The 25,978-nt window shown below is 36.5% G+C and overlaps 1 protein-coding gene across 2 annotated transcripts in view; it reads right to left on the reverse strand.

Moving 5' to 3' along the window:
- Window positions 1-2,132: 2,132 nt before the first annotated feature.
- Window positions 2,133-25,978, reverse strand: part of YEATS2 (YEATS domain containing 2) — a 43,412-nt gene continuing 19,566 nt past the window's right edge. For both annotated transcript variants that reach the window (XM_039357044.1, XM_039357043.1), the window contains exons 16-32: window positions 25,651-25,824; window positions 24,226-24,484; window positions 22,476-22,637; window positions 21,875-21,978; window positions 20,877-21,038; window positions 19,246-19,419; window positions 18,379-18,577; window positions 15,640-15,771; window positions 15,052-15,150; window positions 13,450-13,561; window positions 12,581-12,654; window positions 9,029-9,108; window positions 7,986-8,184; window positions 6,683-6,909; window positions 5,656-5,730; window positions 4,917-4,990; window positions 2,133-3,366 (exon numbers count right to left, since the gene is read on the reverse strand). In XM_039357044.1, the coding sequence (XP_039212978.1) occupies window positions 3,258-3,366; window positions 4,917-4,990; window positions 5,656-5,730; window positions 6,683-6,909; window positions 7,986-8,184; window positions 9,029-9,108; window positions 12,581-12,654; window positions 13,450-13,561; window positions 15,052-15,150; window positions 15,640-15,771; window positions 18,379-18,577; window positions 19,246-19,419; window positions 20,877-21,038; window positions 21,875-21,978; window positions 22,476-22,637; window positions 24,226-24,484; window positions 25,651-25,824 (2,415 nt within the window). In that variant the 3' untranslated portion in view covers window positions 2,133-3,257. The remainder of the gene's footprint in view (window positions 3,367-4,916; window positions 4,991-5,655; window positions 5,731-6,682; window positions 6,910-7,985; window positions 8,185-9,028; window positions 9,109-12,580; window positions 12,655-13,449; window positions 13,562-15,051; window positions 15,151-15,639; window positions 15,772-18,378; window positions 18,578-19,245; window positions 19,420-20,876; window positions 21,039-21,874; window positions 21,979-22,475; window positions 22,638-24,225; window positions 24,485-25,650; window positions 25,825-25,978) is intronic.

Here is a 25,978-nt window from a genome sequence, read left to right on the forward strand (position 1 = left end):
CACAAGTTATATGTAACACAGGCATAATACAGAAAATGGAAAACATTTTGATTAAATGGAAATAAAATTATAGCCAATCATACAAAGTCTAACCAAAATTAGAATAGTAAATGTAACAATACTTTATAAGGCTAACCATGAAATTACTGTCTACTGTCTACTGCCTAGAAGGTTCATGGAAATAAGGAGATACTATGGAACATATATATATATATAGGGTGTATCAAAAGTCCATCCTCATAGACAATTTATTATATAACTTGCATTAAATGTTCAAAAAGCAGAGACATCACCCTGCCAACAAAAGTGCATATAGTCCAGGCCATGGTTTTCCCAGTTGAAATATATGGCTGTGAAAGTTGGACCATAAGAAAGGCTGAGCGCCAAAGAATTGAGGCCTCTGAACTATGGTGCTGGAGAAGACTCCTGCAAATCCCTTGGACTGCAAGGCGTTCAAACCGGTCAGTCATAGAAGAGATCAACCCCGACTGCTCTTTAGAAGGCCAGATCCTGAAGTTGAAACTCAAATACTTTGGCCACCTAATGAGAAGGAAGGACTCACTGGAGAAGGGCCTAATGCTGGGAAAGATTGAGGGCAATAGAAGAAGGGGACGACAGAGAATGAGATGGCTGGATGGAGTCACTGAAGCAGTAGGTGTGAACTTAAATGGACTCCAGAAGATGGTAGAGGACAGGAAGACCTGGAGGAACGTTGTCCATGGGGTCGCGATGGGTCGGACACGACTTCGCAATTAACAACAAAATGTTCAAATTGGTTGCCATTTTATTCTAAACATTTCATTAATTATTTGATGCACGACTTTTGAACTTTCTAAGATAGATAATATTTCTCTGAAACAATATTAATAAAACTTTGTGATTGGCCCAGCTGGGCCTGATTTTTGGTACACCGTGTCTATATGTAGCCTAACTCCTGACTCTGTGTGTATAAACAGTGATATTTAATCCCATGCAATATATATTTTAAGTAAATGAAGCACCCTGCCATTTTATTATCCTAGAATGTAGTTGCTATGGCAATACACATCCTGCAGCCATCACTGTGATTAGGTAGTATGAATTGTTAATATTGGACTTGCTTTTAAGGGGAAAAAGCTCTTACAGTTCATTAGATACAAAATGCCTGTTAACTGAAAAGAACTAAATATTGAATCTACGTAGGAGATATAGAATTCTTGACTGAACTATGTATGCAGACCTCAGTATTTAGGTTCAATAATACTAGAGAAGCACCAAACAATAAATATATTTCCTACCAGATTTATCTTATCATATTCTTGCCACTACCAGAATACTATGATGACTTCTGCTAAATATGAGTTCTGTCTACAGTTCCTTCAAGAAATGTATTCCGTGTGTTCCTAGTATGGAATGTATTTCTCCTGAGCATATTTGAATGTGATATACAAATTGCTTGAGTACAGCAATAGAAAAATCAGCAAATTATAGAACTGCACAGATTTAGAGTCCACAAATGTAACAGTGACCAGATGGGTTACAGGTAAAGTGAAGTCAATAACTATAGCTCTGGTGCAGCATTTCTCTTTTTCTTCTCATGGCTCCAATGTTGAGCCATGCAAAATGCCATGTAAACTTTATTAAAAGGAGTAATCATAGAGGCTCATCCAGAGATTGCCGGCTCTGGCACTGTGTTACTAATTCTGTTAATGTTTGTGCTCTTTTTGAATTATGATGATTATGAAGGTAGTACTGTAGCAGTACAGCATATCATATCAAATCCAGTTTCCATGTTACATTTTAATCAGTTTTGAATATTATGGTGCAGCTTGGCTTGACAAAATGGAAATTTCAACCATTTCTTCATGTAAGAAACTTGGGAATGAAAACTATACATAAGTCACTCCTTCATTTTCTTTGTTCATTTAAAAGCTGAAAATGAAGAAAAAATCTGAATATTCTTTCTTCAGAGTATTTTTAGTTTTGTAGTATGTTTTCTATATAACTCAATTTAGGGTAAGTAGTGTAGTGCAAATCAGCAATTTCAATAAAAATGGAAACAGGACTGAGATTTAAAGAGATTAGTGCAGAAACAGGAATGAAAACAGCATAAACATGAAGCAAAAAGCAAAACAAACCAAGTACTTCCATCATACTGTACTTAATAAAGAAGATTTATTGTAAAGGTATATCAGACAATTATACATTATAGTACATATGATGATAAGGGTTTAAGTTGGTAATCAACATGGACAGTAATAGTCCTCAAGTATTTGAAGGAGCTATTCTAGAAAAAAGAATCTAGGGTGTAGAATTAGACTGTTTCAATCAATGAAGTTCAAATAGTATAATATTGTATATCAGTCTAATATAATAGCAATTTTCTCATTTTCAAAATGAAGATATGCCCAAACTACAAGTCAAACCTGAAATACCACACATTTTAAAGGGTAAGATTTTATGAATACCTGCTTTGCTAACTCAGAACATTAGATTATTTTTATTATATTATCACTGGTTTAAGTTATGTAGGTTTTTTTTGTTTTTGCTGAGATTTATTTTCAGCAAAGAAGGCTTCCTGACAATACAACTGAAAAGGAAGCCTATTAAATCCCAAGAAGCTTCTTAGTGAGGATATAGTATGACCACTTGAAGTCAATTTCACTTTAATCAACTCTGAGAATTATCTTACTCTATTCCCTAAAGTTTTGTTACTTTAACATGATTAATTCCAGTTAAGATGATATAGTAAACTGCAGCAAAAGTCTCCGTCTCTTTGGGCCATGTCCATTTAAAGAAAAGAAATATATGAACCTAGGGAAAGGTAAGACTTGTTCCTTTAACAGTATACCATAGCATAGTATATCTGAACTAGTCTATCATTATGCTTATCCATTTAATTGCATTCCCAGAGTCTGCCAGTCCATATCCATGGGTTACATTAAATGGCAAAATGTATCACTGAAAACTTTCTGTGATAAGTAACTTCCATGCTAAACCATGATATCTGCAACTAGTATACTATCTTTTAACTTTCACAGCATATTTAGAGCCAGCTGCCACAAATATCTGACAGGTGAACTTAAAACTGATTTTTAAAAAAGCCTTTTCTTAAAAAATATTTAAAAATGCTTTATTTTTAAAAATAAAAAACATGGTTGAAACATTGATTTGTAGCACTCAAGTTAACTTAGTCTCTACAATGTAAACAGGTATCTGGACACAAGTAATTTGGGCCATTATCTTTATTTAAGCTTTATGTAGCTTTTCAATCCACATCACTGTTCATCATTCAGTATTCCCATATGCTTATTTGTAAGGAAGTCCATAAAGGGAATGTTACAGATAGCCTGGTGAATGTTCATCATTGTGATCTCTCTTGGAATCCTGCAGAGAGAAAATGCAGATGGAATGCAACCTGTGAAACATTTATATGCTACTTGGTGAAGCAAAAAATAAGGAAGAACTCCAACTTTCCCCAGCCTGATGTCCTCCAGACTTGTTGGATTATACTTCCTATTATTCACAATTAACAGCACATAATGGGATTTGTGTTCCAGTATATCTGGAATATCAGGCAAAGACAGAGCTATAAATGTGCTTCAAACGCACTATAGTTGTCTTGATAATAAACAATTGCTTCAATTATCATTAAATAACCATTTTAGCTTCCTTACAATTATATAAGCAGTATTTTATTTAAAAATCCTACACAGACATAGCTTAAAAATTATCTACATATTTAAAACAGATCATATAGGAATATAGAAAGTTATTTTATATCACGTAAAACTATTCCATATATCAAATCCAATTATATTTACTTTCATAACAAATTCCTGGAGTTTGTTTTTTCTTTCATTTGCCCTGATTCCTTACTGATTAAAAATGAGGGATGAACTTGGGAATTTCTACATGGCAAGCAAGTTAATTTTATTTCAAACCATTTCTGAGGATGGAATCTGAAGAAGTTGTTCAGCACTTCCATGTTCCCCTGCATTTCTTTCTTCTATGGCCAGTGAAACCATTTTAAAGAAATGCTCAATTTCAAAAACAGATTCTAACATAATACTGAGAGAGAGTAGGATAAAACCTCAAACACAAAACTATTGAGCCAAAACACGGAACAATACCTTGTCATTGCTCAGGAGTCTTTTGGAAATCTACCATATTTAATAGTGCTATTCTATTTTAAAGTATTTTCTCTAAAGCAGGTGAAAGTTAGAATCTGGATTTGTACCTCATTTGCAGTTCCCAGAACCCAATTTGGCAATCAAAATGACAAAATAAGGGTAGGAATATTGCAAGATATGAACTTTGGAGAGAACTTTATAAAATGGATAAGATGGATTTATACTTCACAGAAAGTTCAAATAATGATATAGGAATGGAACGGTAAAGGGTCTTCTGCTTGAGCCAAGGGTTAGACTAGAAGACCTCTAAGGTCCCTTCCAACTCTGTTATTCTATTAATTGTCACTGAAGATTTAACAAAACTCTGTGAGATAGAAAAAGGAATAAATGAGGGATGCCAACTATCTTTTGCTTATTTTGGTGTCATGGTGGCACAGTTGTCAGAATGCAGTATTGCAGGCTAATTCTACTGACTGCCAGCAGTTCAATTCTCACTGGCTCAAGGTTGATTCAGCCTTCCAAGCTTCTGAAGTTGGTAAACGGGGACCCAGACTGTATTCATCCAATTCTCTCATTTTATCTTATATCTTTATTCAGTATTTCAAGAATAGCAATAGCACTAAGACTTATATACCACTTCATAGTGATTTACAACCCCCTCTAAGCGATTTACAGAGACAGCATATTGCTCCCAACAATCTGGGTCCTCATTTTACCACCCTCAGAAGGATGGAAGGCTGAGTCAACCTTGAACTGGTTAATATATATATTTAGAACGTAGAAGTGAAAATTAAACAAGTATACCTGTTCCGAGGAGCTGCTTGGTAGCCAATTGCCAGTGCTTCTCTTAGAATGTCATTGACCAACTGTTCTGTAGCCTGTTGTACAGTGCATATCAGAAATAAATAATGTAGACATGGATGAATGTTTTTAAGTAACAGAGGACATATTTCAGAATATTTGTGCATAAATATTCAGAATCCTGTGCATAAAATAAAACTTATTTACCAAAGTAGCCTACGGTGCATTTCTTCAAATTGTTCTACAGTTTCAGAAACATAACACTGGGAAAGCTCTGGATCCCATCAAGTAACAATGGATTCTTCTCTGTTGCTGCTCCTATTCCTAGCTGCTGGAATACCATCCCCTGGAGGTTTGTTTACCTCCAGTCACACTGTCCTCTAGAAAAGCTCTAGAAAACTGTTTTCTCCAATACCATGAGCAAAGTCTTGCAGTTGTGATCCCAACTGGACAAAGTTAGGTTGTGGAAACATTTTATATTCCTCCCCCCCTCCATGCACTGTATCTCTGAATTTGGTTTTGTATTACTACTTTTACAGTATTGCTGTATGCTGCTTTGAGCCTTTTGATTTGACAGCTTTATACATCCAATAAATTATAAATATTATTAAAATAAAGATATGCAAGACAGTATTATCACCTTGTTCTACCTGCAGCCAATACCTCTCACAGCTTAACCTCTGTACTTAATTTGACTATGATTAAGACTACTTTAACATTGAGAATTTTGTTAACAGCTTACCTTTAAAATCATATCTTCTATTATAAAAGCATATATATTTTTGTGAAGTTCCACGGGTGGAAAGGAAATTCCTATCTATAAAATGAGAGGATATGTTCATAATTAACTTCACAAAAATGTACCTCCTTCAGAAATTAAAATAACTCTTAGAACTGGTGATAGCAGTTCCATTTAAAATTCAATAGGAATAGATTGCCGTATGTTCATAGAAGTGTAGTCTTTAGAAAATTAGCATTTTGTTCTGAAACTTTAAAGCTGTATCCTTGCTGTACAAAATGCAACCATTCAACTATCCAACAGACCAGCATTGGATTATAACATGTAACAATAACTGCTAAGTTTTTTGTCCGATGCCTAGGTACTGGGCTGCTTTCAAATTACATTTCCTAAATATTTCTGATAGGATTCATAAATATTTGACATAGGATTCTGAGTTTGTAAACTGAAGAATCACTAAATACGTGTGTGTGTGTGTGTGTGTGTGTGTGTGTGAGAGAGAGAGAGAGAGAGAGAGAGAGAGAGAGAGAGAGAGAGAGAGAGAGAGAGAGAGCACATAAGTTGAATCATATTCAGTTCTACTTTAGCTGCTGAAAAGAATCTTGCAACTTTGGCACTTCACGTGGACTAAAATTATTATAAAAAGGTAAGATGATTATGTAATTTCAAATTCAACATTTGATGCCTTTTAGTGCAATCACATACAGTTCCACTCAGGTAAGAATTTGAACCAATTTTGGGGGGGGGGTCCTGATTAAGTTGATTAAAGAAGAATGTTTGAGTGCTTAGGTGGAGTTCTAAGTCTAATGACTAACAGTTCTGTGGCAAGTTTGTGATCCCGACTTCCTAGAACTGAACATTTTTTTTCTATTTGTGAAAGCAATTGGGGAATAAAACTATAAAAGGACATTCAAGACCTTTTGCTTGTTGAAGAGAAAGGTAATGCAACTGGCAACCATTCTAAATATTACATATATTAAACCTCAAGATAATGACAAAGTTATCTTTTAAAAATCTTTTAAAAATTTACCTGTTGAGCAGTCTCACGCACAAACTCAGATGCAGACTGTGGTGCTAAGTAGAATTTGGCCTCTTCTTGTGTCTCTTCCTGTTCCTTTTTAATGTTTACTTTCAGAGGTTCAGTAATGTTAAGAATGTCCACTTCCTCATCATTGTCTGATTCTTGTTTGAGGAGCTGTTCTAGTTCTATGAGCTTTTGACACAGCTCTTCCCCAGTGGTATAAGAAGATGAGCATTCTTTTCCATGTAGCAATTAGGCACAGAAGACAAGATTAGCAAATAATTTATATAAAGCGACATGCAGTTCATTGCAAATAAAACAAATTCTAGTTGCTATAACCCAGTGGTTCTCAACCTTTTTAATGCCGCGACCCCCAACCGGTCGTAAGTCGAGGACTACTCAACCGGTCGTAAGTCGAGGACTACTCAACTGGTGCAGCACCGTTTGCAGAATGGGACTTTTGGCGGGCTCAGCAGGGCAGAGACAGCCTGGACAATTCCTATTGGCTTTTGAAAGCCAATAGAATTAGACTCTATTCAAGAGAGTCTATTCTATTGGCTTTCAAAAGCCAATAGAATAAAAGGGAGTAGCACAGCTAAGGAAAAGGGGGAAAAAATGGCGGACTGCGTTGTTTGGCGACCCCCGTGAAATGGTCGTTCGACCCCAAATGGGGTCCCGACCCACAGGTTGAGAACCACTGCTATAACCTGAAACTTAAACTCCCAATCCTCTACTATCCAGATATCTCTCAAGTTTCAATCATTATATCAAAAGAGAAACCATTAAAAATATTAACAAAAAAAATGTAAATTCAGAATTGTTAGCTTTGGTGTTGAAGAAATGGAGCACACTCAATTCAATGAAGTATGAATATTATATATATGAATATATAATATCTATTTCTCTTTGTGCAACAGTCACTAATAAAAATACTAATATGTCATTGGCAACTATGATGAGTAATCCATACCATTGGGTTTAAAAAAAATCTGTCATATTTCCCTTGTTTCAGGACCACAGTGACATATATTTCATTTATTGATTCATTTACTCATTTCTCCTGAACCTCCCAAAACCAGTCACAAATAATAAAAATAGCCCCACAAAACTCAGAGGCCAATACCCCACTTTAAAGGAAAACTATTAAATATAGCCTTTTTATACATGGTCCTAAAAACACATATTGAATCATCCAGGCAAAACGGATGCTGGCTTTAGGAGACAAAGATGGAAATCTAATCCTATAATTTATTTTCATTCTATAAATTATGCCAAAATAAACCTTTTGATGTTCTGAAATCAGACTCTTTACCTGGCTCATTGTCTATTTGGGTTAGCACATCCTCTATGGAATCCTCATTCGTAAAGGTTTCTGGGTCAGGTGGTGTATAGCCATGGAAGCGACACCAATGTACAACCTGTTTTGTTTTCAGAGGGACAATGCTGTGAAATTTAGGATATTTTTCTATGATTTCTTGAAGGATTTTCCGTATTGTCAAGGCTCTTTGCCACTGCAGATGAAAAAGGAAGAAGAAGTTAAATAGAATCAAATATTTATATCTTTCATTATAGTTTTATTATACTCTTTTAATTCAATGGATCTGTGTGCATTGTAAGAGCTAAGTAAAACTGCAGATAGCTATTATCTCCCAAATGGTGACCAGGTGATCTTCTACTGCTTAATTGCTGCTTGTCAAAGTCACATATATCAACAATGGGACCTGTGGTGCATATGTCTGTGTGCACATGTTAAATTGTTCCAAACAGATGAATGATCTCTCTGTTCTAGCCATTCTATATTTTGTCTTTATAGCTCTAAAATAGGGTACATCATTATATACATCTAATAAACAAGAACAAAAATAACATCAAATAAACAGTTATACTTTTTTGCTTCTAAAAGCTCAGGAATTGAAAACTGTTTTAGGTCAAATTCCGTTTTTGTTTTCAATTTGTTACATCAGAGGGCAGTACAATCTTTCCTGGAACGCTTCCTTGTTTTTCATCATGGTGCTTGCAACAGAAGATTCGTTTTGTCAAGAGACATTAAAACCAAATTTAAAAACACCCTTAGAAGAATGAGAACATAAATGTAACACTGGGAAAAAAGTTGCTATTTCACACAAAAGATCTGGATTGTATAATGTTAAAATAGGACACGGAACTTTAAGTTAGGTTACATTTTATTTAGCCAAGTATTAGTAAATCTCTGCAAAAATGACTATGTATTAAATGCGAGAAATATTTTTTTTAATGATTTCTAGGGATTTTAAAAATCACCTTTCTAAAGGACAGCTTTCAGTCATACATTTCCCTGAGGCTTAAATTCGACTTAACAGACTACATTAAAATTACCTCAGCAGCTCTTCGTTTTCCAATATTCCAGGTATAATACTGTTTCACAGAACTGGCACAGAAAGGATTGGCATCTTCAGCTAAAAAAGCAGAGGAATGAACACCAAAAGCTTTAGATTTTTAATAACCATGGAAATTAATATACTATATGGCAAGCTATTTCTAAACATCTCAGAACATAGTTTAAATTAAAATATGCTACTTATTAATAAAATCAGGAAGTGCCTTGTGGAAAAATTGAAAAGCCTTTAACCCTGATTTAAAACAGATACTAAATCAGAAAGAACACTAAGAGATATTACCATAGCTATTTGAACAATAGGTAAATAACAGGGGTAGTGTTTGTAACATAAGACAATTTTCTAACCTTTTGGAACTTCTCAGAAAGATGGAAGCTCCTGAGCATAAAAAAACAGCAGTGAAAGAAATTATTAGAAATGATTTGGAGAAGGGAAAAGTAGGAACCTGAATGAAGTCAGTATGGAAACTAAGTACATGCATTGGTTTGTTTATTTCAAGAATACTAAGTCTCAGCATGTAAAGTATCAATTGCTATTAAAACACCTATTTTATGTATTTTAATGTGGATGAAAATAAAGCCAGCCTTAGCTGAATAACTCAGCAGCTATTTCCTCATCGTTAAGATGCAGCTCATTTAGGTAATATTACAAAAATCAGAAGATGGATTTGGGCTAGGAGCCTGATTCAACTCTCATATAATATATTTTTCTAAGGATTATGCAGTGCTTAGTATGTGATTTCAAAAAGGTGCTTGGAACACTTAATGCTGCAAATATAATGCATGTTTGTAATCTTTAATCTGTAATCTCTTTGAAGCTACATTATTTCTTGAGCTGTCCGCTACAGAGGACAGCTATCCGTTCTCAAGGAAAAAGAAATGATTGCATCAAACAGATATAGAATAGAATAGAATGACAGAGTTGGACGGGACTTTGGAGGTCTTCTAGTCCAACCCCCTGCTCAGGTAGGAAACCCTATACCATTTCAGACAAATGGCTGCCCAGTCTCTTCTTAAAAACTTCCAGTGTTGGAGCATTCACAACTTCTGGAGGCAAGTTGTACCACTGATTAATTTTTCTAACAGTCAGGAAATTTCTCCTTAGTTCTAAGTTGCTTCTCTCCTTGATTATAGTTGGGTGCTATGTCTGTGTTCCTATATATTCCAAACCACCTTCTCTAAATCACTTCTACTGCATAGCCCAATAGACTACAGAAAACTATTGTCCTTTTAGTTCTCCTATATGGCAAAAAGCAGATCAAAGTGGGAGAGGAATCTCTTTTAAATCCTTTGAGTCAGGGGGACTGGTCTGATGGATCAGATTAAACCCAAGAGTGCAATAGGCAACATTGGGGGGGGGTTTACAATGTGGAAGCATTATTTGCATATTGTCCCCAACAATCTGGGTCCTCTTTTTATGGACCTCAGAAGGATGGAAGGCTGAGTCAACCTTGAGCCCCGTTCGGATTGAACGCCAGGCTGGGAGCAGAGTTTGCCTGCAATACTGCACTGGAAGTTTTGATTTCAGGGGTACTAATTTCCCATTCCCTTTCCTCATAAAGAGAAGATTTAAAAATGTTAGACTGTCTCTGGTGTCTTTTAGAATATCAGCAAAAATGTGAGCACTTTCTGAATGCTTGTTATCCTTCAGAATTAAAAACAAACAAACAAACAATACAAGCTTTGTAAGTGGAACAAGAAAATGGAACTTAGTGTTCTGATGGTTGAAACAGAAATCAATCAGCAGCATTACTGTAATTCACTGCCCTCATGTACACTAGTCAGAATAGCATATTTAGCCAAACATTTTTTTAAAAAAATGCTGAGGAAAAATGCTCAGCTAACAGGAATAATCTTGACATGAAAAAATAGATACATAAAAACAGGAAATTGAAAGATATTTTTTAAAAGACCTAAACTGATTAAGGAACATTGGCTTACTATTTAAAGTAGGTATTATAAATAAGTTACAAATAACTTCCATTGTCATTATTTTTTTCTTCATAATAAGCAAGATACATTTGTTCCTGGTGTTTTCCCATGATCCATAAGATGACAAGGGAAACATTAACAGTATTAAAGATGTAGAGAGTAGCATGTACACATTCAATGGTTATTTCTTTAATTAACAGATGGGTAAGTTGGGCACATAAAAGTTGCCAGCATTATTAATTTATCACATTTATACTCTACTGTAATTGTAAACTGCATTAGTCAATTTTCACATATAATTGAAAAAATTAGTGAGAAAATTTATACAAGTAGTCCTTGCTTAATGATGGTTATTGGGATTGGAATTTCCATTGCTAAATGGATACAGTCATAAAGTGCAACATTATCAATAAATCCAAATAGTCCCTATTGCCATTGTTAAATGAGGGTTGCAGGTCATTAAGCAGGGATTGGCTTGCAACTTCCTGCCAGCTTCCAACATGCAAATTCAATGGAGAATTTGGTTGCAAACCCTGGGTGGTTTTCAAACAGGTTAGTGGGCAGGTAAATGGCTACTGTGGTGAAGCATGAGTGTGGCCAGGCCAGGAGGGCTGTGATGGATTTGGGAGTGGGTGCCAGGAACAGATTCCACAGTGCTGCATAAGCATAGCCAGGCCGGTGATGGCTGCTGCCTGTTGCAGGAGTGTGCAAATCTGTTTTACGGAATACGAATAGGCACACACTACAGAGTACAAGATTCTCAGGATCTCATATCCATACCTGGGCTCCTGAGAAGAAAAAGCAGGGAGAGTGGAAGTGACTTAAAAGAGCGACTTGCAATTTCCCTATCAGCTTCCCCAGTGACTTTGCCTGTGGAAAGCCAGCAGGGAAAGTTGCAAATGGTGAATTCATGATTGTGGGCTGCTGCAACCATCATTAAGTGTGAACTGGTCATGATCACATGACTGTGTGGGTGTGGGGATGGCTAGATCTTCAAAGACCAGTTGTTAAGTACCACTCATTCAGCATCATTGTAACTTTGAGTGGCTGTTCTGTATGGTTGTTAACCAAGGAGAGTACCTGTATATGCTTGAGATAAGACTTTTTCTAACACTTATGTCACTCTCTTACTTAATCTTACTGTCCTATGTGTGTGCAAATTATAATTTTTTAAAAAAATAATTATTGCATAGCATGTTTTCATGAATCATACAGTTGCACTAATACCCACCATAATCATATGATTCCCATAGTTAACATGTGTCAAAGCAACATAATATTTCAATCATTCTAAAATCTGATGTATTTATAATTATCGAAGTTATTGTTTACAGTTTTACACATTTAATAAAGTTTGTTGGGTAAATTCTGTGATTATAATCCCAATTGTTTCTCATGCCACCCGCGTCCTAATGTTCCTGTTGTCCCCTTAGTGCCTAACACCCCTCTTGATAATGCAAACACCCTCCCTAGGGGGCAGAATCACCTATTTTGAGAACCACTGCTCTACAGAAAATGCAGGCAGATGGACCAATGGCCATATTTAGTATGTACTGAGCATATTACACCAAAGAATGAATGTTAAACAATGTTTTCATTACTTCTCTCAGCAATTAATGGAACTTTCTTCACAATTGCTGTCAAAAGTTGCGGGAGGTTGTCTAAATATTCTGCCCTGTAAAAAATAAAGAGGTAGCATTTAATATAGAATTTATATAGGATAATACAGTGCTTTTTATAATGCTTCTACTGCACAAAGAACATGCATGTACAGATACTATTGCATTGCTACTACAGAGCACAAAGGGAAATCTCTGTGTACATAAAGACAGTAATGTTTAGACAAACATTTTCAATCCTTTCCCAGCTTTTATATTTTGGAAGGTTGTATTTTACAAGGGGAGGGCAGTGTTAAGCTTACACAAACTTGATACGAAATAAAGAAAAAAAGTTGTATTACAAGCTTCTACTAAGCTTTTTTTAAAATAGGAAGTTATGCTGCTATAATTTGGTTTGCAATAAAGGGAGGAGTCTGTGAGGATCATAATAGAGGTTTCCCACTTCAGGTCTATAGCTGGATATAGCTATATATATATAGCTTGATATGGCTCTTAAAGTTTGAGACAAAGATAAATCCGAACAAACAAAGTACCCTGTTTCTATGGATCCAGTGCTGCATCTAAAATGCAGTATATCCATGCAGATATGCAAACCAGTCAGTATAATTTTAATGTGCACCTGTGAAGTATTTCATACCCTTAATATACTGTAATCTATCCAATATCCACTATAAAGTCTCAACTGCTTGGATTGAACAAAATTAAAATAATTTTCTTGAAAAATTTCATTTCGACATTAATAGGGATGAACTCCCAACAAATTCAAGTGGCTCATAAAAATATAACCCATATTTTTTATAACAGCCATTCCTCCCTGTAGTAAGTTATTTTAACTTCTCAAGAATAATTACCCAATGGAATAATTTCCAAGTTCTGAAGTTTCCTCTGTTTTTATTGTTGACTGAGCATCCTGAGAGACTGGAATACTACAGCTTTGCCCTGCTGAATCAGGCTCCAGCTTCACTTTAAAAGATAATAGAATATTTTAAAAAATGTTCGTTAGGCAGGTGAAAGGCAATGCTAGTCTTCTGTTTCAGACAAGTAAGAAAAAAACTACAGGTAGTCCTTGAATTGCAACAGTTCATTGAATGACCATTCGAAGTTACAACGGCACTGAAAAAAGTGACTTCTGATTGTTTTTCATACTTAGGACTGTTGCAGCATCCCCATGGTCACATGATCAAAATTCGGACGCTTGGCATCTGCCTCATATTTATGACAACTGCAGTATCCGGGGGTCATGTGATCACCTTTTGTGACTTTCTGACAAAGTCAGTGGGAAATCCAGATTCACTTAACAGCCATGTTATTAAGTTAACAACTGCAGTGATTCACTTAACAACTATAGCATGAAAAGTCATAGAATGGGGCAAAATTCACTTGTCTCGCACAGCAACAGAAATTTTGGGTTCAATAGTGATTGCAAATTGAGGACCACCTGTAATTTTTCTGAAGGAAGAAAGCAGAGATTTTAAAGAGGAATCCTGGCACCAAAATAAAGTATTTCATTTATTGACTTATTTATCAATCAATCAATCAATTTTTGGAACCACCTATCTCCCTCACAAGAGTAGTAACTGCAAGTGTAATGTCTACATTTTAAAACCTATTATTTTGGGTTGCTGCTTTTTGAGTAGCAAAACTGCCTTAGTATTATCTCTGGTCCCCAAGTGAAAGTACCATTATACTTTTAGGGATGCCAAAAAAGATTTCTTGATGTCAATACCGTCATCAAGCTGAATGGTTTATCTGCTTCAGTTGCATAATCATACTGTGGCATAGCTGATGGCTAATAAAAAGCATTTGAAAGGGGCCCTTCCACTAAGTGTAAAGTATCCAAAGCGAAGCAACTTTCTTAGCTTAGATAACCGTGGCTATATGAGCAAGTAGGTATGCAGGCACGTTCAGTTTCTTGGTAGTCCCAATGAAAATATTTACAGAGTATATGCACACACAACCAGAGAAAGCCTCTGAAGCAGCCACATCAAACCCTTTAATGCTTTAATGCAGGGGTCTTCAAACTTGGCCCTTTTATGACTTGTGGACTTCAACTCCTAGAATTCCTCTGCCAGTGTGCCTGGCTGAGGAATTCTAGGAGTTGATGTCCACAAGTCATAAAAGGGCCAAGTTTGAAGATCCCTGCTTTAACGTTTCAAGAAGTGGGACTCTACTGATATCTCAAAGGTGTTTTTTTTTCTTTAAAAGGCAACTGGACTGTTTTTTCTTTGAAAAAACCTTTGAGACAACTATAAGCAGGATGACTGAGAATCTCCACAGACATTTATACTCTGCTGATACCAATGTACTTTGCAAAGTACCTTTTCTGATTGCTTTGCACAATCCCACTGAATAATTTACAAAAATAACTATTATAAATGTCTTATATATGTCATGAATAATGGCTAATCATATAGTCATTTCTAAGGCTTCATTGTGACAACGGGCAATTCTACCTTTTGTAACAGTCACTTCAGGAGTGCTTGGGACAACTGCACTAGTTATAGTCATGGGTGTAACAGCAGTTGCTTTGCTGGAAGAAAGTGAGTGTATCACTGTAAGAGAAAAGGAATATTGGTAATGTAGACAAATATGCTTCACCTTTAACACCTTTTCATTTTTGCTGCTAAATTACTTCTATAATTTTAGCAGAAAATGACAGCAATTTTAACAATGGCTTTTTGCAACAGCACTATACATTTTATCTGAAAAATTTTAAAATCTGTTCTTTGTATAACATTTTTTTAATTTTTTTTTCTAGATCTCACAAACCATGTTCTCACCATTTTGCATAATCTGGTGTTGATTTTAACAATGATATTACTGGACATTAAAATTGCAGGAGTGTAATACAATAGTTATCAGTGTCAATAGGATGTGATATGCAGGGCCTCAAATGTGCTCCAGACAATTTGAAGTCGGCTGGCCATTAGAGCCAAAGTTTTGAAATTCTTTGCAGTGCAACAGAGCCAGAAGACACAAAACAGAGAAGTCTGCAATACTGAAAAGGACATTTAGGCAATATCTTGTCAACTACATCCTACCTTTGTTCACAGGCATCAGTATAGTTTGGACTCCTCCAGAAGCAGTGCTTACACCAAGTTGTTTGAGTTGACTGGGTACTGTCAAAACAGCCTGTTGTGGGCTGTTCTGATTTGAGTGGATCTTTAGCAGCCCTACATTAGAAATTTATTAAAATGAATTATTTCTTTTTTTCACATAGAACAAAGAAGATAAAAAGGCAGCTCTCCTATCTATGAATCAGTATGGAGAACTAGGTCTACTGCTAATCTCTCCCCTCCTACCAAGACCAGCTGGAACTGGCCCTAGAGGAGAATTACAATATCATACCTTCCACCCATAACACCCAAAATATGTCCAAAACTGGTATTAAGGGCTACTGATGGATCCCAGAGAACCACCAGGGATATATGACACAAGGAAAGGTTAGAGACAAGATGAAAATACACTTGGATTTGGTGATGATTTCTTGAGGGGAGGACCACTACCTTTTAAGAGCTAGCAGAACCACTCCCTTCTGTAAAGATCACATATCATTTCCCAGGAGGCCTTGATTAACTAACATAGCCATGGATCTAATATGCAAATGGTCCTGCTTAGCATCCTGAAGAACGTGTCCATATTTCAGGGACAACAGACTTTAACTCTTTCCAGCTAATCAAGGCCATGCCTCAGCCAACTTAAAAGCACCCACACAGCCAAAGTACAACTCAGAATAGATCGGAGTGACTATCTGACAGAGGCATCAAACATAGTGGCCATACAGATGTTTCTATTATGCCTCCTTATCCAGGAAGTGCCAGGTCACTTTAAACAGGGCTGCCCACTATCTATGGATGCAAGAGCAGAAAAATATTTTTTTGACTGTTCTTATTACCAAGCAATAAATCTTAAGAAAGACTTTGAACTGGCTCAATTGGTAGCCCCAAAGGTACTCTTTCAAAAGGCAACTGGACTTTGTTTTTCCTTTTCCTTGAAGATGTTTTGCTTCTCATCCAAGAAACTAAAGAAGCTTATATGTACTATTCAACTAGGCATCAAGCTTGTTCAAGAATTGAAGTTTGGACTTCTACAATATTTTTTTGAATCAATTAACCCAAGTAAAGCTTGCACAGTGAGGGAAAAAAATATTTGATCCCCTGCTGATTTTGTACACTTGCCCACTGACAAAGAAATGATCAGTCTATAACAGTGATGGCGAACCTTTTAAAGACCGAGTGCCCAAACTTCAACCCCAAACCCACTTATGTATTGCTGGGTGCGTGGCTACAGTGCTCATGGCAGATGCGTGAGCGTGGCCAGGGTGGTTGCTCCTGGGGAGGGATGCCCGTGGGGGGGCGGGCAGGGTTGGGGGAGATCCAGGGATCTCTGGCAGGTGAGGCAGTGGGCAGGAGGCTGGTTCTGCGGGGTGAGGTGAGGAAGGGCAGGGGTGCCATGTTGCAGGGCAAGGTGAGGCAGAGGCCAAGGCAGCTGCTGCCTGACACCATCGGCCCCCACACACAAAGGCCAGCAAGCACATGGGTGCTGGGATGCATCCGGCCATGTGGGACCTCGGCAAGTTAGCGGGCGGCTTGTTGAAGAGGATGGTTGCCATCTCCGGGGCATGGCGCGTGTGCCCAAAGAGGGCTCCGAGTGCCGCCTCTGGCACGCGTGCCATAGGTTCGCCACCACTGGTCTATAATTTTAATGGTAGGTTTATTTTAACAGTGAGAGACAGAATAATAACAAAAAAGCCAGAAAAATGCATTTCAAAAAAGTTATAAATTGATTTGCATTTTAATGTGTGAAATAAGTATTTTACCCCTTCGCAAAACATGACTTAGTACTTAGTGGCAAAACCCTTGGCAATCACAGAGATCAGACATTTCTTGTAGTTGGCCACCACGTTTGCACACATCTCAGGAGGGATTTTGTCCCACTCCTCTTTGCAGATCCTCTCCAAGTCATTAAGGTTTTGAGGTTGACGTTTGGCAGCTTGAACCTTCACTCCCTCCACAGTTTTTCTATGGGATTAAGGTCTTGATACTGGCTAGGCCACTCCAGGACCTTAATGTGCTTCTTCTTGAGCCACTCCTTTGTTGCCTTGGCCATGTGTTTTGGGTCATTGCCATGCTGGAATACCCATCCACGACCCATTTTCAATGTCCTGGCTGAGGGAAGGAGGTTCTCACCCAAGAATTGACGGTACATGGCCCTGTCCATCGTCCCTTTGATGCGGTGAAGTTGTCCTGTCCCCTTAGCAGAACCCCCCTCCAAAGCATAATGTTTCCATCTCTATGTTTGTTGGTGGGGATAGTGTTCTTGGGGTCATAGTGCAGCATTCCTCTTCCTCCAAACATCTGACTGATTGATTGATTGCTTCTGTGGACAGGTATCTTTTATACAGGTACAGCATTTAAGAGAGTGCTCCTAATCTCAGCTTGTTACCTTTATAAAAGACACATGGGAGCCAGAAATCTTGCTGATTCATAGGGAATCAAATATTTATTTCACTCATTAAAATGCAAATCAATTTATAACTTTTTTAAAATGCGTTTTTCTGAATTTTTTTTGTTGTTATTCTGTCACTGTTAAAATAAACCTACTATTAAAATTATAGACTGATCATTTCTTTGTCAGTGGGCAAATGTACACAATCAGCAGGAGATCAAATAATTTTTTCCCTCACTGTATATATTTCAGACCATACACCAATGGATTTTGTGTTTAGTTTGGATAAAAGCATCCCATTGATAAATTTCGGTCTTTTAGTTCTAGATTACCTGATACTGCAGTTTTCGTGGATGTTGGTGCTGGGGTGGTGACCCAAGAAGCAATGCTTACAACTGTGGAAGAACTTGTTTTATTAGGTGCAACTGATGCTGCCTGCCCATGATTGGCAACAATCTGCTGTTGCTGCCCAGATGCCTTCACGATGGGGCCTGCAGATGAAGGGGAGTTAGAGCTTGCACTGTCTGCTTGCTGTGTTAAAAAGAACAGGGAGAGCGGAAAACACATTTTTCAGCTTAATGATCCAATAAAGAAAAGCAAAAAATATTCGAAACAATTGCAAATTAATTATTCCTAAGCTATGCATATACAATATTTTAGCTGTGAGTCAGAAAAGCAAGGGGGTCCAGTTCTATTGTATATAACACTTATAATATTTTCACACAGTGCATTGTCAGTTTCAAGATTTCATAAATACCCTGCTCTACTTTTTACTAGTAGCAGCCCTGCATTTCCATCACAAGCCTATTTTACAAAAATGAAAAGGGAGTGTTTTTTCTTCCTTCTGACAACATTTTTTGCATAGCTTTAATGCCAGGACACAGTCTGAAGTTTTCTGATACAATCATCTCAATTAAGCTATGCAGGACTACTGCAAAGTACAGTCTGGATGGGAACTTGTCTGGGAACCCCAAAAGTTTCTTGAGTACCATGGTCAAAAAAAGGAGGAATTCAAAATAATAAAATAAAAACATTCTCCATAAACATAGTATGAGGGTAAGTATGCCAAAGGTCTCTTGATTTTTTTCACGCATTTAAGTAACTTTGATTTCAAAGGCGTACGAAGTTGATTCTTCCCCTGCATAACTCTGTAATACATTTGAAGCCTGACATGCAAATTAACCAATACTGGACCTCACCTGGGGAACACCATTTGATGCAAGTGTCACAGCTGAAGTTGTTGCTGCAGTGATCACCCCGCCCGATACTCTCAGCACAGTGGTGCCAGGTTTTGAGAGCTGTGATGATGCTGGTAATGATTTCAGTGTATTATCTGATATTTTCATGAGTGAAGCTTGCCCGCTGGAAGCTGCCTTTAAATTTGTAAATGAGTTAAAATAGTTACAATATTTTTATAAAGCGAATACAACTAGTAGAATAGAAAAGATACAAACATTCATGATATTTTAAACAAAACCTCAGTATATATGCAGGTGTTTAATTTTGCTACATCTTCTAGGTTAGAGAGATATTGTCAGGAATACATTTTGTGAAGAATAACTGAAAATTGTTATGGAGGGTTAAAAGTGCTGGTTTCTATCTCTGTTTTTTTTTGAATGCCACATGATATTAAATCGGGGATAAAAGGAAAAAAAAGCAGAGTTACACACATAAGTGCAAGAAAACATTCTAGGGCTGTGTTAAAACCCGTTCTTTTCAAGTTGAAGTAGAAATCACATAATTTATGCTATAAACTGTTTATTTCAAATAAAATACAGATTAGGAAGATTAGATCCAAGAGTTGGAAAGGACATTAATCACCAATTCCCTACACAATGCTGAATCTACGAACATTTCTGAAAGATGATCCCCCATTCCTTGTTTGAAGATTTCCAGTAAAGAATTACCTCTTCATTTTTCAGTGTGTTCCACTGTCTAACAGTCTGTACAGTTAGGAGGTTTCTCCTAAAATCTAAATTGAACATGTTTCTTTGTACTTTTAAGTCCTTTGTTCTGGTCCTGCCCTCTTAGTAGAGAAGAAACGTACTTCCTTTTTATGTGACAACTCTTTAGATATTTGAAGATAATAAGGTTTCTTAGCCCAGCTCCTCCCAATCTGGGGTCCTTTAAATGTGTTGCATTATAATTCCAAAAGTTCTAGTCACCACTCTGATTGGGAAAGGCTGAGCTAATTTTTTGGCCATCTGTCTTTCTACTACAAAATTTCCTTCCTCATATTCTTCTTCCATTAAGGAGCAGTTTGCAAGGAACATTTTTTTTTTTTTATCACTGAAAAACTGCATGAGAGGAAACAGATCAGCACAGCTTTCTCCCTTTGCCCATTGTTCAAACCACTGGCCTGTCAGAGTTCTTTTTCAAGCATTTTCATTTGAAAATAGAAATGGGAGAGTTCAGCCCAAATATACTGCATAAACATCTCATGGACAACACAATTATTTTATGGATATTTGGAGATTTTTAATAATAGTTGGTAACAACAAAAATAAAATAAACACAACCAAAACAACTTTTCAGAGTTTTTCATTCTGTTTCTTAAGACCTGTCACTCTTGCCCAACAGAAGAATGTATTAAAATTAACCATTCAGGCATACAGATTAGTATTTATATATTATTGATGCTGTATATGTATGTATTGAAATCAATCATGTAGGCATTTATTTTATTAATCAGACCTCTAAAAGATACATTAATACACTACCATAAAATATAGAAATGACTTACTACAGTATGCAAAACAGCTGCACTTTGCATTAAGTCCCTTGGACGTATCTAGAACAACTAGCATTTAAATCGAAGCACCACAGTTACCTGTGTAAATAAGGTGGCAGTTTTGTGTCCAGTTATAACTTTTAATGCTTGCTGTCCTTGGGAAGATGATGTTCCAGCACTTGTATTACCTTGGATAACAGTCCCTGACACCATCTGCTTTGCTGTAGTCTGGTGAGGTGGCTGGCCAACTAAAAAAGTGCCCTGCACCAAAAAAATAATGGTACATTGAAGACATAGTAAGTAATAGCCATCGTCCCTTAAATTCTGAAACCCTAAACTGTTTTTCTCTTCTAATTCCACTTAAAATCAATCAGGGTCATATCACAATACCTACTTTCAAGTAGTGTCTATCAGATTCTATTTTAAAAATGTAAGGAATTATGCCAGGTAACTTAGCAAAAAGTAACAGCCTCAAATCACATAGATAAATGATTGCTACCATATATTAAACATTGTACGAAAGAGCACTGCTGCACTTTATTGTGATTTAGCTTCCATGATAACTGATAGGCTCTTGCTTCCCTTTCTTAAAATATTCAGATTCTTTCAATTTTAAATGGAAAGACAGCCCCTAGTCTCAACTTCATTTCCATGAATGCTTCTAGGCTCTCTTGTAAAAACAACAACAACAACAGTTAGTGGTTGAAACATGTAGGTAGTATCTGCTTTCCCGGTAATCATAAGATGGGGAAGTAGTAGGAAGCATCTTCTGCCTTTGAGTAGAAGATGCCTGCTCTAAGTCATTATTATGGAAATGAGAATAATGTGAACAACAGAAGAGTTATTTGTAGAGATCAAGTCCAAGAAAGCCAATTCCTACTACTGTTTTTTTAAACTTTAACTAGAGTATATTCTAACCCAACTTTCTCTGTCCAGGTACACTGCGGTACTTCCACGGACTTCTCCAGTCAACTTATATATGTATGATGTAAAACATCAGAAACATATTGATCCAATGTCATTTGTAGTTATCTAATGTTTATGCTAACAACATTTCTCTCTCTCTCTCTGTGTATATATTTGTATTGTGGACTAACCTGTGGGGTTTGTTTGAGGATATATGATGTGTAGGTGAGATGCTGAGATACACCACTGCTTGCACCCTGGGTTCCGCTACTTCCTGAAGAACCTAACTGCTGATCTGGAACATCCAAGAAGATAGCCAATTATAAATAGTGCATAAGCAAATCCTATTTAGGCACTGAAATATATCTACTCTCCAGAAACTCAATCCCAAATTCAGTAATTAGCTAATAGTAGAAGCTATACAGAGTCAACATGGATTGCTATAAAGTTTCATTGTACACAAAAGGAAGTTTATACATCCATCCCTACAACTCATAGCAATCTTGTCCATGTTGACATAACATTTCTATCTGACCTGAGAATTGTTGATTTCCACCTTGCTAGAAGAAGCCTTTCCTTTCATAAAACATTTATAATATATCTGTGTTTCAGAGAATGCAATCTACCTAAAAAAAGATATATTTACTCTTGTAATATCCAGTTGTGCTATGATGTTACATAGTTTGTTAATGAAATATTTGCAAGAAAATCACCAAGCTTAAAGAGCATCCCATCCCACCCATTACCTGTCACTACATTTAATATATTACTTTTCTTTTGTGTAATACTAACTGGCATTATTTGTGGCTCGCAAAATAGCTCCTTGAGGTATAAGTAGCAGTTTTCCTTTCCCAGATGGGTTCTTGCTATTTGTAGTAAGGTACAACTTTGTGCCAGGAGGTAGGTTTGCCAAATTGGCTAAATTGGTGGCTGGTAATTGCAATGTTGCCATAACTAGAAGGAAAAGAAAAGAAATTTATTAAGATTTTCAGAGACTACTCTCTTGCAACAAAATATTAAGTCCCAGAGCTGTATTCTTCCAAACATGTACCTATGTCTTTCATTTTAACTACAGTTATGTAATATTTATGTTTGGATTCTTTTAACTTTTTGCTATTGGATTTTATTCTATTTTGTATTTATTTGACTGAAAATTATGTTTTGGTAAAAATGAAAGGTGATATATACTCATTAGGGATACAAGAGCCATACCCTTTTTGTGGGGAGATTTCAGTCCCCAATTAGATACAGAAAAATAAGAATCCAGCTGCTATAATTCAATACAGCACATAAGGAGGAAAGGTTTTAAGATGGGTTATAGAAATAAGGAAAGAATATATTTCATGGAATTTCCTTGTGGAAACAATAAATTTAGGAATGAAAATAAGCAGAATTGCTGAAGATGAGGGGAGTTACAAAAAGAAAGACTACATGGTATTATACAAGAAAGTGAAATATATTTGCACTGGATGAAAAAGACAACCAAAAATTGAACAGTTTACTGTATTACAATATAACTATGGTAAAACAAAACAAATCAAAATCTGGATACACAGTCAGCCAACAGCTTCTCAATATTAGCAGAACACTCATTGGAGGAATGGATTCCCTTCTCTGTTTTACTTGTCATGACACTCTATCCTGAAATTTGTCTGTGAGTTGACAAATATTCAGGAGAGGATTTATTGTACAAGGATAAGAGCAAGCAATGTGAATGCAGATCAGCTTACAATCCTTTAAATGTAGTCCAATGCTCTTATATATTGGGTTTTCGACAGTAATCTATAACATTATAGATAGAACTACATGGTGAGGATTCATTTGAGACATTCTACCCAGATCAACTAATGTCCCCTAGTGGTGTTGAAACTATAGGCAATTCTAGAAGTTAGTATTCAATATATCTGAAAAATTTGAATCTGACATGGGGTGCAATTTTACGATGCAAAGCTCACCAGAGTATTCAATAACTTACTTTATTGATATAATTAATTAATCAATTCATTACTTATCCAGTTAGCTGGGCTACCTTGGCTAATTTCAAAAAACTAGGGTCACTAACAATAGCAATAGCACTTAAGATTTATATACCGCTTCACAGTGTTTTACAGTCGTCTCTAAGCAGTTTACAGAGTCAGCCTATTGCCCCCAACAATCTGGGTCCTCATTTTACCGACCTCAGATGGATGGAAGGATGAGTCAACCGTGAGCTGATGAGGATCGAACTCCTGGCAGTGAGCTCAGGTAGCCTGCAATATTGCATTCTAACCACTGCGCCACCATGGCTCTTAATTAATCACTATTTGATTCATACTTAGGAGAAAGATAAACAACATGCAGATTATCGACTAGATTTGGAAATTGAAAAAGCATCTTGGAAGAAAGCAGAAGCCAATCACTTGTACATTTTTGCCAATAAAACTACATGGAATTATCTGTAAAATTCCTAGGAATTGAGCTTAACATGAAGGAGATATTTTTAAACTCATCAGTTAGCTCCATACCATCATATTTGACATTTCAAAAAGCAAATCCACTCTACCTGAACCTTGGGATCCAGTTTTTGGAACTCCTGTTGATGGAACCTGAGCTTTTGTTAAAGTCTGCACAGGCTGAGCAACGATGGTTCCTCCTCCACTACTCACAATAGCTTTGGCGACTCCTTGAGTTACAATTTGTTTTCCACCAGCTGTCTTTGTGACTGAAGGGCTTGATTTTGCCACAAGTATTTGTCCACCACTGAGGGCCACAGCTTGCTTGACTGATGGTGGTAAAGCAGACCCAACTGGTACACTAACAATCTATAGAGGGGAAAAAAATAAAAATACACACAACATAAATATATACACAGAGTTTATGTGTTAACACCAAGCTAAATAAAAGCAACAGTCTGTCAAAGGTTGGATCTGAACTGAAAATTGTGTGGACCGGAGGCAAAATGAATCATTCAGAATGATTATGCCTGTTTAGGGGAAAAAAAACCCTCTCTGGTGCTAATTATGTGCTAATTCTATTGCTCAAATAACTAGCAGCCCTGAACAGTTAACAACTTCTAAAATACTGTATAGGAAGATCTTTACAGATTAATTAGATAAAGAAAAGGACTATTTATTCATTTCTATATACTCATGTTTATTCTATAGCAGTGCATTTTAACTGTTTTATTGCAATTGCTGAGAAAAAGAACATAAAACAAAGTAATCCAATATAACAGTGTAGCAAGATACTCAATGATTCCTTTCAATATTTCAAGCACATGTAATTTTCCTTATTAGAATGAGCTTAATAAAAATGCTGTGAGATCAGAAATATCTTTAGCCAGCATGTAAAAGATAAAATGGAAACCAGTGAGCATCCTTGGGAACTAAGCTCTACAATTGCTGAAAAAGCTGTCTCTTTTGGCATCATCAATTTGATCTTGCTGATATTCCAAGAAACATTTTAGAGGAAAATCTCAATTCTAGGAAGGCGACTGTGTGAAAATATAGCCTTTAAGATAACTTGTTTTTAAGTTATTTTGAAGATAAAAAGACGGAAAGACTAGGGAACTATCCAGAAACCAATGCATATTTCTCAAAACTGGTGTTAACATCTAGTTTCCTAAGATTGTGCAAGGCCTGAAAAAGATGCAGCTTCTCTAATGAAATTATATCAACTATATGATACACATGAAAGAATATAAGCAAGGGGGGGAAATGTTACCCAAAGAAAAACAATTTGGAAGTAAAGATGGGCCCAGTATATCAAACAGCTGAAGGGCAAGATAAAGAATTCAATGCAATCATTTTTCCTCAAATTAATAATGTTATAATTTAAACAACAAAATACATATTTGAAAAGTATTCCTATCCATTTCAAGCTTCTGGTATTACCTAGTTATGTCAAAAGAACAAGAATGTGGAGTAAAGTAATGGAGCTGTAGTTACTACAAAACTGCTAGAGTGAAAAGGAAGGAAAAATTGGGCACCTTTGATGAAGTGGACCCCTCCCCTGTGCTCACAATCTGCTTCTGGGGTGATAAGGCAATCACATGGCTCCCTTTCACAGTCATGTACTGTGGCAGTGAGGTCTGAGATGCCGCTCCGGTTGCTGCCACTGGCGAAGGCTGGGGCAGTTCTCCAGGCTCTTGCTTTATTATCACCTTCAAATAAATCAAATGGAAATTAAGGATTGGTGGAGCAGTCCTTACCTTTCAAATGAAGGGTTAAGGAGCTGTCTGGTGCTCCCTACAATCATGCCCATAGAAAGCTCTACAGATCTATTTCCCACCAGCAAGAGAAACTGAGACGCCCCAA

Source organism: Crotalus tigris, unplaced genomic scaffold (assembly GCF_016545835.1).
Source record: "Crotalus tigris isolate CLP2741 ecotype Arizona unplaced genomic scaffold, ASM1654583v1 scf7180000018862.1388955, whole genome shotgun sequence".
In the NCBI taxonomy this organism is placed as follows: domain Eukaryota; kingdom Metazoa; phylum Chordata; class Lepidosauria; order Squamata; family Viperidae; genus Crotalus; species Crotalus tigris.